The sequence below is a fragment of the Bos taurus genome, chromosome 6 (assembly GCF_002263795.3).
Source record: "Bos taurus isolate L1 Dominette 01449 registration number 42190680 breed Hereford chromosome 6, ARS-UCD2.0, whole genome shotgun sequence".
NCBI classification, from domain to species: Eukaryota; Metazoa; Chordata; class Mammalia; order Artiodactyla; family Bovidae; genus Bos; species Bos taurus.
The window spans coordinates 46,331,573-46,345,101 of record NC_037333.1 but is presented as its reverse complement, the minus strand read 5'-3'; the positions used below and the strand labels follow the sequence as shown (position 1 = coordinate 46,345,101).

At 37.8% G+C, this 13,529-nt stretch overlaps 1 protein-coding gene across 4 annotated transcripts in view; it reads right to left on the bottom strand.

Annotated features, from left to right (window-relative positions):
• The window catches only part of STIM2 (stromal interaction molecule 2), a 185,297-nt gene that overhangs the window by 111,038 nt on the left and 60,730 nt on the right, over positions 1-13,529 (bottom strand). For 3 of the 4 annotated variants that reach the window (XM_005207821.5, XM_002688161.7, XM_005207822.5), the window contains exon 2: positions 1,556-1,686. In XM_005207821.5, the coding sequence (XP_005207878.1) occupies positions 1,556-1,686 (131 nt within the window). Of the gene's footprint in view, positions 1-1,555; positions 1,687-2,825; positions 2,962-13,529 lie in introns of those variants that run through there. The other variant, XM_024993529.2, reaches the window with a different exon arrangement.

Below are 13,529 nucleotides of genomic sequence, written 5' to 3'. Positions count from 1 at the left end.
ACCTGGTCCTTTACATTAAAGTCTGCCAACTCCTGACTTAGAAGACTTAAAAAAAAGAAGAAATAGGTCCACACGTGCCACTGAGGATTTCAAAGCAAAGATGTGGGATTTTGTTTTAGATAAACTAAGCTGAAAACAAGAGTCCTCAAAAGACATCAGGCAGAAAGCCATACATGTAGGTCAGAATCTGCACTGACTTAGAGATGGAAGAAATAAGAGTAACCTAAAAACAGATGAGGAGTTTCAAGGTAAATGTTTTATGTAAGTATTGAAAATGTTAGTCGCTCAGTTGTATCCAACTCTTTGCAACCCCATGGACTGTAGCCCTCCGGGCTCCTCTGTGAATTGAATTATCCTAGCAAGAACACTGGCGTGGGTTGCTATTTCCTTCTTCAGGGGATCTTCCTGACCCAGGGATCGAAACCAGGTCTCCTGCACTGGTGGCATGTTCTTTACCATTTAAGCACCCAGGGATACAGCAGGTCAAAAATTGATCTTTAGAGAATGCTACTGTTACATAACAATGTGATTAGACAACAGTGTGATAAGAAGATGTCACTGTTATACAACATTAGATAATAATGTAGAAAAAAATGTAATTTAGTATTATATAAACTAAAAGAGAAGCAGTGTCAACAGTGACAAATACAACAAAAAGGTTGAACAGACCTAAAAGATTTGGTAAGAATGAGATCATAATCAAATAAAGAAAACAATTTCTACGAAGAAAACTAAAAGGGACACCAGAGCAGGGGTAAGGTGAGAATCCTTTAAAAAAAAAAAAAAAAAAGCATTATTTATTTGTACAGTGGTTACAGTAGACTATGACACCGGTGACCCCCAATAAACCACATATGCTAGCATTCATATTTTCATATAATCCTCTCCCACACAAACTCTGAATTCAGCCAATTAACTTTGTTTTAAACCAATTTGATATTAACAGGTATTGGCATGCAGGGGTATAATAAGCACTTTCACACGGGAACTTGTTTTCTTAGAACACTGCCACCTGGAAGGCCAGCTGTCATGTCATGAGGAAGTCTGAGCTAGACCCCTGAATGATGACACGTTAGTAACTGCCAAATGGAGAGACTGAAGGTAAAAAAGTCATTTGAGATATTTCAGCCCAAAAGAGATCACAACTGAATACAACTCCCACCATGACCCTGGGCCATAACTACAGGAACAGAAAATGTACCCAGCAAAGCCCGGTCAACCCAGAGAACCAGGATAAATAACAAATTGTTGTTGTTTTAGACGACAAAATGTGGTGGTGGTTTATAAAACAGAAATAGGTGACATAGAACAGAATATATGTTTGAAAAACGTAAGTACATGAGGCCAAGGATTCTTATAAAACTAGGAAGACATATATGTGTGAAAAAAAGAAAAAATCATGCTAAATACAAAGGGCAAAATTAAAGCATAAAGAAAAAAACTAAAGATGAGGAAAATGGAGTTGAGTCATACAAGGAATAATGGGAAAATTCAAGACTATAAACTTGGTCACGCTGTTACAAGAGAGTATCAGTGAAAAAGGGTCTCCACCTACTTCATCACTTTCATCTACTTCGATTCCACCATCTTTGTCATCATCCATTTGTTTATGTATTGTTTGAAGAGCTTCCAGACTAAATCTATCTTCTTCTGTGAAGCATGGTGGACTCAGTGACATGCATGGATCTGAAATAAAACAAAGGGCAATTACTAACCTGCCACCCCAAAACACAGGCTATAATCAAGACAGTTGAATTTCAAACAAAACCAACAAATTAAATTTCAGACTAAGTCAAACTACGATGCTTTAAGAATTCTATCTAGTAGGATATTCTTCACATCAAAAGTATAGTATATGAACATACTGACTAAAAATAAATAATCCAACTTAATTGATATCAAACTACAACCAATACTAAATTCAAGTTGTCCACATTCTTATACATCTTCAACAATCATCTTCTTATTCAACTCATGATATTTGTAAATTAACCCCCCCAAAAAACAGATAAACTCCCTCCTTAAAAACTAAAAAAAAAAAAAAAAATCACAGAGCACAAGGGGTTTTCTTGTATAGGCCAGTCTAAAATGTAAGTCCTTAGGGCAACATCACAAAGAATACAAGAAAAAGAAATGTAGAACATTGACATGATCCTTAGAAATGTCTTTATCATTTTTCTAACAGATTCTAAGAGTCCATCATATGACTCTCTAAATGTGTAACTTCTTAGATTCAACAAGGAAAAACTGAATTTTAAAAACCTTGTTCTTCATATTTTTCTTAACATAAATTTATTGCCTAAATAATTTTGTACGGAAATGAGTGAATCCTCACATGTAGATTGTCAAAAAATAACAATTTATAGAGAATATGTAATTTTTCATGACTTAAAATGAGATTAATAAAAATTACCTCTTGCTGACCTCAAATAGTAAACAGCCTATACACCAAAATGGAAAAGTACTGTCAAAGCTTCACTCATACCCAATCTGGCTGACTGGCAGATTGACAAATTCCAAGAACTGATTTATACCAAGTCACTAAAATAGTAAAATAATATCCTTTTAAAATGTCATCAAATCCACATGTATTTCCACAAATAGTGTGGTCTTAAAGTTTTTAAAGTCAAAGCTTTGGTTTTTCCAGTAGTCATGTATGGATGTGAGAGTTGGACCATAAAGAAGGCTGAGAGCCAAAGAACTGATGCTTTTGAATTGTGGTGCTGGAGAAGATTCCTGAGAATCTCTTGGACTGCAAGGAGATCAAACCAGTCAATCCTAAAAGAAATCAACCCTGAATATTCACTGGAAGGACTCTTGCTCACCTGAATTGATTGCAGTTATAATGGCTCGCTGATGCTAAGTCACTTCAGTCGTGTCTGACTCTGTGTGACCCCATAGATGGCAGCCCAACAGGCTCCCCCGTCCCTGGGATTCTCCAGGCAAGAACACTGGAGTGGGTTGCCATTTCCTTCTCCAATGCATGAAAGTGAAAAGTGAAACTGAGCGACTTCACTTTCACTTCACTTTCACTATAATGGCCTAAGAGTATCTAATTCTGCACTGAGGAAAAAAAACAAGAAGTCAGTTGTGGAGATCAACTAGTAACTTCCTTTAAAAACAAAACAAAACAATTTACGCCTCTATTACCTACATGTTCTACTTACAGACCATTTTGGCAATTTAACATTTTTAACAGTTTTAAATCAAAACCTAATTTTCATTCCTTTAGTCTTGAAAAGGAAGGAAACAGAAAAGCCTATAAAAATAAGAAAATGAAATTATAAGTTATGTGACATAAATGTGTAAATATTTAAAACTCTGATAACCATTTGCTAAAAATCTAAGAACTTATAAAAATAATGGTCAATTATAATCCCTAATTCACAAAACAATCCAGAACCCTGAGATGCCCCAACTTTTCCTGAATGGATGCAAAATAAAATATAAGCTCTCGGGTATCACCACCACATATGGCATAAAGAAGATTATGTGTAAAATGTGTTATTGCCTCTCAGACATATTTTTATACATATTTTATTTTGCAAATAAGCATGTGAAGTGAAAGTTTATTATAACTAGCACATAAGGAAAGGTTCAGCATCACTCACTCTGATTAAATAGGCCTTGTTGTTAAACTCTCTAAGCAAAGTCAACAGTGAGGATGGTAGAAATGTTAAAAAGTAGAGAAAAGGAGGAAGTCCTATAATCTGGAAAAAACTCATATGTAAACAAAATTGTATTTTTTTAACTTAAATTAATAAAACACTATCAGAATCTACCTCTGAATTTAACTTCTTCATGACGTATTTCATAAAAACCAACTCTGAGTACTTCTTTCTCTGAATGCCATTCAATCCATTCAACAAATATCTACTGAGCACTACCATGTGTCAGGCATTGGAAATAGCAGTGAACAACAGAGAGAAAAATTTCTCACAAAACTTACATTCTAATGCAGGAGATGAGCACAACTAGGTAAATAAGCAAAATGAATAGCATGTTGTTTTTAGTAACAAAATATTAGAAACAACCTCAACTTTTACTAGTAGCTGCTAACTGCTGCTGCTAAGTCGCTTCAGTCGTGTCCGACTCTGTGTGACCCCATAGACAGCAGCCCACCAGGCTCCCCCGTCCCTGAGATTTTCCAGGCAAGAGTACTGGAGTGGGTCGCCAGTGCTTTCTCTGGAATAGCATGTCAGGAGTGGTAAGTATTAAGGAACAACAGAACAAAGAGCAGATAATGAAATGTCAAGGAATTTGAAATTCTCAACTATAATCTTTATTCTCAAATCAGTCTTTAATGTTGTACCAGAATGGCCGAGTGGTTAAGGCATTAGACTTAAGTTCCAATGGATTTATATCCTCATGAGTTCGAACCCACTTCTGGTACAACAGGTCCTGCTTTTGGCTTCCCTGATAGCTCAATTGGTAAAGAAATCCGCCTGCAATACAGGAGACCCTGGTTCGATTCCTGGGTCAGGAAGATCTGCTGGAGAAGGGATAGGTTACCTACTCCAGTATTCTTGGGCTCCCTTTGTGGCTCAGCTGGTAAAGAATCCGCCTGCAATGCGGGAGACCTGGGTTTGATCTCTGAGTTGGGAAGATCCCCTGGAGAAGGGAAAGGCTACGCACTCCAGTATTCTGGCCTGGAGAATTCCATGGACTGTACAGTCCATGGGGTCGCAAATAGTCGGACACGACTGAGTGACTTTCACTTTAACCTCTAATTGCTTAATGTGATTTTGTCCATATGACTAAGCTTATGAAAAGGGCAGGGGCCATGTTCTTCCATTTCTCACATGCTCATAATACCCACAACTTAGCTGGACACATTCTGGACCTCTGTAAATTCTGCTATTTCATACATTAACTAAATCACAAAGTTCTAGTCTTCTATACTGTGCAAACCACTGGCCAGCATTAAAGAGATAATAAGAGTATCCTGTACCTAAAAAAGCTCACAGGCTAGGGAAAGGCATGCTGTTGGCACTAAGAACATTAATTGTAGAGTGCTGTGAGAGCATGGAGGGACGGCACCTAATCCAGACTGGGAAAGAAGAGGCAGAACTTTTCTAGAGGTAAACACAGGGAGTTTTAAAGAACTGTATTGATGACCTTGGGAAGGAGAGAAATGCATGCATCATACATTCAGTGTCATGAAAAGAACACAAAACACTCACAGAAATGCAACTGGTTGATATGGCTGGCACAAATTACAATCAGAGGGGAAAAAAATCAATAAACAAGAGACCAAATAGGAGATTGGTAAGAAGGGATAAAAACTCTAAAAGTCGTTTTTCCATACTAAAGAATTTGGATTTTTTACTCTGAAAACTATAAGAAGCCCACTAGGGATTTCAAGGAGAAGACCAACAAAATCAGATTCATATAGAGAGATCAATCTGGTGACAGTGGAAGACAAATGGAGATAAGACTGGGAGGCACAATCATCAGGAAGTGCTGCAGGAATCCTGGCAGCACTCAAGAGCCCATGCTTCCAAGGAATGTGAAGGTAAAGGACGAAGACTGCGCTAAGGTTTGGTGTTTTGCCATGATGGAACAGCAGAAGGAAAGGAAAGACAGGAGCTGAGGATAGGGCAAGAATGATCCATTTTCCACATGAAATTCTGTTTCCATTTGGTACAGTGTCTTACGGCCTTTGAATTCTAACTTAGATGAGTTGTGAATTCTGAATTCCATTACTTGTTCTAAAAAACCATCTATTTCTGCTTAATTAACTATGCCAAAGCCTTTGACTATGTGGATCACAATAAACTGTGGAAAATTCTGAAAGAGATGGGAATACCAGACCACCTGACCTGCCTCTTGAGAAATATGTATGCAGGTCAGGAAGCAGCAGTTAGAACTGGACATGGAACAACAGACTGGTTCCAAATAGGAAAAGGAGTACGTCAAGGCTGTATATTGTCACCCTGCTTATTTAACTTATACGCAGAGCACATCATGAGAAATGCTGGGCTGGAAGAAGCACAAGCTGGAATCAAGATTGCCGGGAGAAATATCAATAACCTCAGAAATGCAGATGACACCACCCTTACGGCAGAAAGAAGAACTAAAGAGCCTCTTAGCTGACTTTATTTTTTTGGGCTCCAAAGTCACTGCATATGGTGATTGCAGCCAAAATTAAAAGACACTTACTCCTTGGAAGGAAAGTCATGACCAACCTAGACAGCATATTAAAAAGCAGAGACATTCCTTTGTCAACAAAGGTCCATCTAGTCAAGGCTATGGTTTCTCCAGTAGTCATGTACGGATGTGAGAGTTGGACTATAAAGAAAGCTGAGCGCTGAAGAATTGATGCTTTTGAACCGTGGTGTTGGAGAAGACTCTTGAGAGTCCCTTGGACTGCAAGGAGATCCAACCAGTCCATCCTAAAGATCAGTCCTGGGTGTTCATCGGAAGGACTGATGTTGAAGCTGAAACTCCAATACTTGGGCCACCTGATGCGAAGAGCTGACTAATTTTGAAAAGACCCTGATGCTGGGAAAGATTGAGGGCAGCAGGAGAAGGGGACGACAGAGGATGAGATGGTTGGATGGCATCACTGACTCAATGGACATGGATTTGGGTGAACTCTGGGAGTTGGTGATGGACAGGGAGGCCTGCCATGCTGCGGTTCATAGGGTCGCAAAGAGTTGGACAGGACTGAGTGACTGAACTGAACTGAACCTGTTCCAACGTCTTTTTCATTTTTTTCTCAGTTGTTTTTCCTTCTAGGTTAATTCAGCACAACTGACCATTTTAACTCAAAGTAGGTGATCTAAATTTCTTTTAGAATATACAAACTGATATAAAAGAACTATGCAGTTAACGAATCGGGATTAATAGACAAATTTCAAAGACAACTGCTTAAATACCAAAATCTGTCTCCTTTGCCATCATACAGACATCTACCTTAGCTACCCAAAATGCACCATGTACTCTATAACCAGTTTCTCACTTAAACAAAAATCACCTGTTCATTTTTACACATGATAAAGAGTGCCTGTCCCTGGAAGGCCCTGTGCTTGGTGCAGACACCCACCAAAAATAAATTTCCTCCCCTTAGTGCCCTCGTGTGTGTGTGTGTGTGTGTGCTAAGTCGCTTCAGTCGTGTCCGACTCTTTGCAACCCTATGGACTGTAGGCTGCCAGGATTCTCTGTCCATGGGATTCTCCAGGCAAGGATACTGGAGTGGGTTGCCATTTCCTTGTCCATGGGATCTTCTCAACCCAGAAAATAAACCTGTGTCTGTCTCCAGCATTGGCAGGCAGTTTCTTTAACACCAGTGCCACCTGGGAAGCTTTCAGTGCCCTCATCTTGTGTTAAACGCAACATGAAGCAATGTATCTTTTCAGCATTATGCTGAGCATTCCTTTCTCTTCTCTGAATCAAGAGCAGCACATTCCAGTGAGAAAAAAATAAAAAAGAAATCAGCTGAAACAGAGAAAGACTTAACCAACCAAAGTCAGCAATCAACACCACTGTTAAGTTCTATCCTGCTTTCCTTTACCCAAACAAATGCTCAGTCTGATTCTGCAGAAATAACTAATGAATTAAAATGATTTTACCCAGTAAGAAGCATCTAATGTATTCTAGAAGCCAAAGCTATTTTATGTACGTAATATAATCCCTACAACGTTGTGTGAAGAACATATTCGTTTTTCAGATGAGGAAATGAGACTTATGAGTAACCTGCTAAAGATTACACCCCTAGAAATGACAGACTTGGGATTCACACCAGTCTTCAAATTCATGTTTGAGTGTCAGTACAATGAATATAAATACATCAGTGTTTCCCGTGTCAGAGAAGAATAAGGAATCGCTATCATAGATCATGCCCAAACCTGGCTGAGAAGCAGAGAAAACCAAGAAACACAATTGTATCCCATGGAAGAGGATCATTAGACACCTCATGAAAGACAGACACAATCTAAAATACAGACCTACACTTCTTAGCTTTCTTCTCCTTTTGATAATAACGTACCTTTAACTCACACTCCCCTTGAACAAACCTTTACTATATTACCACAGTGACAGACATACATTGAAAGTTTGAAAATGAAAGTGTTAGTTGCTCAGTCATGTCTGACTCTGCTATCCCATGGACTGTGGCCCACCAGGCTCCTCTGTCCATAGAACTCTCCAGGCAAGAACACTGGAGTTGGTTGCCATTCCATTCTCCAGAGCATCTGTTTGACCCAGGGATCGAACCCGGGTCTCCCATATTGCAGGCAGATTCTTTACCGTTTGAGCCACCAGGGAAGAACTGAAAGCTTAAACATATATAAATATCAGAAGCCAAATAAACTGCTGAATATAAGTTTTTACCTGGAAAAATGTAGAATGCCAGGCTTCAGTTTAGAAGCCAGGTATATAAAGGGTAAAAACAAAGTTAAACATGGCAAATGCAATGACAGACATGTAATAAATATATAATGGCAGCAAAACTTAGAACGTAGTCCTGCACAGCAAGAAAAAGATTTGAGAAGAAAGATACATTCACACTGAATCTTGAAAGATGAGCAAGTGTTCTCTAGGAAGACATCAATAGGCAAGAACATAAGCTGCTAATAGTTATTATACTAACAAACTAATGATGACAACAGCTATCAATTATGGAGTGTCTATTACACATCACATAAATCTATGTTACATATTATACATTTCACTTTGCCTATAAAATAGGCACTATTATTACCATTTGACAAGGTAATTAAGAGATAAGACTGACAGTATCAATGAAGGCCAGATTATGGAGGGATCTACAGATTACTATAAAGTGCCAAAAAGGGGAAAAAATATTAATAGATTACTCACTGAAACCCCCTATTTGCAGTTTCCCCAACCTGCAAAGCTCTTTTTCCCAAGTACACCCATTGTTGGTAACTCTTTTCATTCCAGCACAAATGTTTCTCCTCAGAGGTCATCTTCTTTCCTCACCTAAAATATTCCCCACCTTTTCTATTTGCTATGTTTTTCTTCACAGCACTTAATCACAGCGCATATATTATGTATTTATTTCCTTACTTTCCACTCCTCCACTATAATGCAGTCATGAGATTATAGGCACTGCTCTTCCTTGAGTGCCTAGAACAGGGCCTGGCACATAGTCCGCACTCAAAAAATGCGTTCACTGAATTACTTACATAACTGGTTTCCAATATAAATTTTTGGAAGAGAAAAACTTTTCACGAAATTACTTGGCTGATTAGAAAACTAAGATGTAGAAAATGACAATAAAAATCCCTTACCTCTTTACGACACTGACGTTAGTCTAAGCAGTTAGTTGAAATCTATTAATATTACTCCTCCTTTCATGAAAACTATTCAGTAGTCTTCAAGAGCCTGAAGTATGAAATCTTATCTATCCACTGTCAAAGACAGCTGTATAAATACTTAATGAACAAAATATATAACACATTATAAAAAAATGGAAGGAGAACTTTAAAATATTTAAGATTCAAGGCTCTAAAACTTGAGCAGTAAAGATAAAATTTCATGAAGGCAAGGCCTAAGCTTGTTTTTACTGATTGTTGTTTTAGTCATTCAGTCATGTCCAACTCTTTGCAACCCCATGGATTGTAGCCCACCAGGCTCCTCTGTCCATGGGATCTCCCAGGCAAGAATACTGGATAGGGTTGCCCATTTCCTTCTCCAGGGGATATTCCCAACTTAGGGATCAAACCCACGCCCCCTTGCACTGGCAGGCAGACTCCTTAGCACTGAGCCACCAGAGAAGCCCCATTTTATTGATTACTATACATCACTATTATTATATATGTTATGATATATGTATATTATTATTATACAGTGTGTACATGATCAGATGCTTCAGTCGTGTCTGACTCTTTGCGATCCTATGGACTGTAGCCCACCAGACTCCTCTGTCCACGGAATTCTTCAAGCAAGAATACTGGAGTAGGTTGCCATGCCTTCCTCCAGGGGATCAGCACTCCTAATAAATAATTATGCCTGACTGATTTTTACATGCAAGCAATTGCATTTTTGGTGGTATTATGAAAAAGAAATTGGATTTTAATAAGCAGGGTTTTGAAAAAAGAGAAAACAACAAACCCAAAGAGGAAGTAAGATAAGATCTGGGACCCACAAAGAGCAGTCTGCTGGCAGACTGGCTCTCAGCAGAGAGTGCTACTCAGTGCTCCTCCCTGTTCACCTCTCCCAGATGCTGCCTCTGGCCTTCACAAGAGTGGGGCGGGGAGGTCAGTCCCACAGTACAAAGAACTGTCCTCTGCTAGACAACACTCCTCCCTAGAAGGAGGAAGGAAAACACTAGCAAGTGGAGAAGCAGTAGGATGTGAATCTGGTGGCCTGGGGCTATTAGTCAGTGAATGACAAGCAACCAAGAATTAAAATAAATTTTTTAAAAAATAGAATATTCAAGGAACTACTGATAAAGTTTTAAGTGGCTGGGAAAGATGAAGGTGGGAGGAGAAGGGGACGACAGAGGATGAGGTAGTTGGATGACATCACCAACTCAATGGACATGAGTTTGAGTAAACTCGGGTGATGCACAGGGAGGCCTGGCGTACTGCAGTCCACGGGGTCACAAAGAGTCACACGACTGAGCAACTGAACTGAACCATGACTTGTTGGTAACTATAACAGAGATAAGTCACAATTTATATTTTGTATAGTGCTTTCAAGTTTAAAAAAATGCTTTCCTATATACTCAGTTTCATTTTAATCTACAGAGGAAAACTACAGTCTCAGTTAACATGCTTGTCACCACTGAATGCCTATTCCAACTGCAGGCAGGAAGTAACAGAACATAAACCACAATCACAGCAGTTGGTCAGATGGAAAAGGTCAGACTGAAGTGACAACTGAAATGTAGTCAGAGAAAGGAGGCAACCATGACTGACATTTCTGAACTACAAGTCTAGGTAAAACAAAGGTACACTTCTATTTGGCTGAGTGTAACCAAACAACATCGTTACAAATGCATCAAAAGTGATTGCATTAAGCCTTTACTAGAGACCAATATTTATGCCATATTCTTCATTTTTTTGTCCCAGTCAATTGATACAGGTAGGGGTACAGTTCAGAAATGTAAGAAAAATAAGAACTTAAGAAACAAATGAACCTGAAAAAGCAAATCCAGTCTTTAAAGCTAGTTTCCCTCCTACAAAACCTTGAAGGTCAGCAGTTTCATAACAACTAAGAAGGAGAGCCAGCTGACTTTTAATCACAAACCAATGACTGAAGCCCATTAACAATGTGTAACATCATATATTGCCAAGAACTTGACTTACCACACTGGCGACTGTTTATGAGTCTCATGATTAGGCTTTTCTTAATTACTACCACTGAGAGAAAAATTTTAAACAACTATTGTTCATACTTAGTACTTTCATTAATGGCTCCCAAGCCACTTATCAAATTAAATACTTCAATCAGAGTATTTTGAGATATTTTCTCTAAAATCTTCAGAGATTACCATTCGGTGTCATTTTCCAATAAACCAACAATCTGATTCAAATTCAAAAAGAAAGTGAATAATGCCTTCTTTCTTTTTTGATATCCTCTTTAAGGCAGAGTCTATTGTCCCTTATTTTCCCAGTGTCAAGCATATCACCAAAATCTGCCATATAGGAGGATTAATTTATTTTTTTGAGAAACATCCATTGATATTATCAAATTATGGCTTAATTGTTATACTCAACAGAAAATAAAGGGCCTGTTCTTTGAAATCTCTTCTGACTAATGACTGGAGCTCTGAATGACTGACTTTGTTGACAAAGAAGTAGTCTGACTCTTGTAAAGAGAAAAAAACTTTCCCCAATCTGTTAGCTAAAAATTTCCCTTAAAAACTGCTAAGTCCAAAAATACCTTCCAAATGTTTTAAACAGACTATTGGATACAAACTCAGTTACTTAGGTCCCTTTTCCCTTTCCAGGGACATCTTTCAACTTACCATCTCTGATTATTTTACTCCCACTTATTCCCCAGCCCACACAAAACATGTTGTCCTTGTCACCTCAAGAAGTTCCTGCTAATCTTCTCAAAGGTAGGAGACAGAAGGTAATCCCCTCTGCCTCAAAACTCTTAATATGCAATTCACTTACCAAACATTCCTCAATCCAAAAATATCTACACTTATATTCATGGTTAACCAATATGTTCCTTTGATTTTAATAATCAACTTATTATTATTAATAAATATTAATAAATGAGCAGGAGTATTTATGCAGCTGTATTCATCTCTAGATTCACTGACAGATGCCTAATTTTTCCAATTTTATTTTATACTATAACCTCCTAGAAAGCAATACTATATCTGTACATGACATTGTTGTATCTGTCATATGCAGGAAAATACTGCTGACTAGGTGGAAAAAACAGAAGTAAACAGGTGCATGTATACACTTATTTACTGACTCCTGGTTTCCCAGGATGCTATGAACACTAATGACGATTAGCAATATTATGTGCACAGAGCAATGGAATAGCTTTGCTTATTTTCGTTTGTTTTGAAGGGAAGAAAATGGTAATTCAAAATTACAACCAGAACATTGTGCATGTACTTTATGCCACTAATTCATATTCTTAAAGTGGTTAAAATTATAAATTTGATGTTACATATATTCTATAATTTTTTAAAAAGCTATGAGCAAAACAAGTAGAAAAAAAAGACTATTAAAACCATTCTACTTATATCAACACTTTGGGAAATAAAGAACATTACTGGTACTGCCAGGCACTGATCTAAGAGCATGACACTGTTTCACTTCTTTCTCAGCACAAGAAACCAACAACAATAAGAAAATAAAAACGGTATCCCAATTTTACTGATGAGAAAGGTTGAGCACTCTATAGGGGAAAAAAGAACTTTCAATTCATTCTCATTCTGCCACTTATTATACAACCTCAGGAAAGTTATTTAACTTCTTTGCCTTAACTACTTCATCTATAAAATGGGAGTAACAGTATATTTACAAGGTTGTTATTAGGATTAAATGAGATATCTATGTATAAAACATCTAGCACAGTGTTGGCACATACTTAGAACTCCACAAACAACACTCAAGAGATACCTTTTATTATTATTATTATCCAGAAAGGTAAAGTGCCCGTTGAAAGTAAACAGCACAGCAGGAATTCAATGCCAAGTCTCTTGCAATCTAAGTGTACTCTTCCTATTATACTGCTATTACCTTAACAGACAGCAAAAACATTAGTTTTTAATTAGACTTAACTCTGAATATCTTTTGCCTGATCTCAAAACCAAATACACCCTAAAATATAAAAAGAGAAGTTAAAGAAGGAATAGAGAGTTTGTTGGATAACTTACATGCCAGTTGCTTTGCTTGGCTAATTCTACTTCTCTCAACAGCCCTACCAAGTTGAAAACACACTAGAGCTTCTCACGATGAATTAGCTAAGACTCTCATATGTAAAATAATTTACTCCCAGGTCAAAAGTTTTAATCATTTTGCTGAAATTCAACCTAGATCTGTCCAAATCCAAAGAACTTAATTTTTCCCTATATCCCACAATCTGTC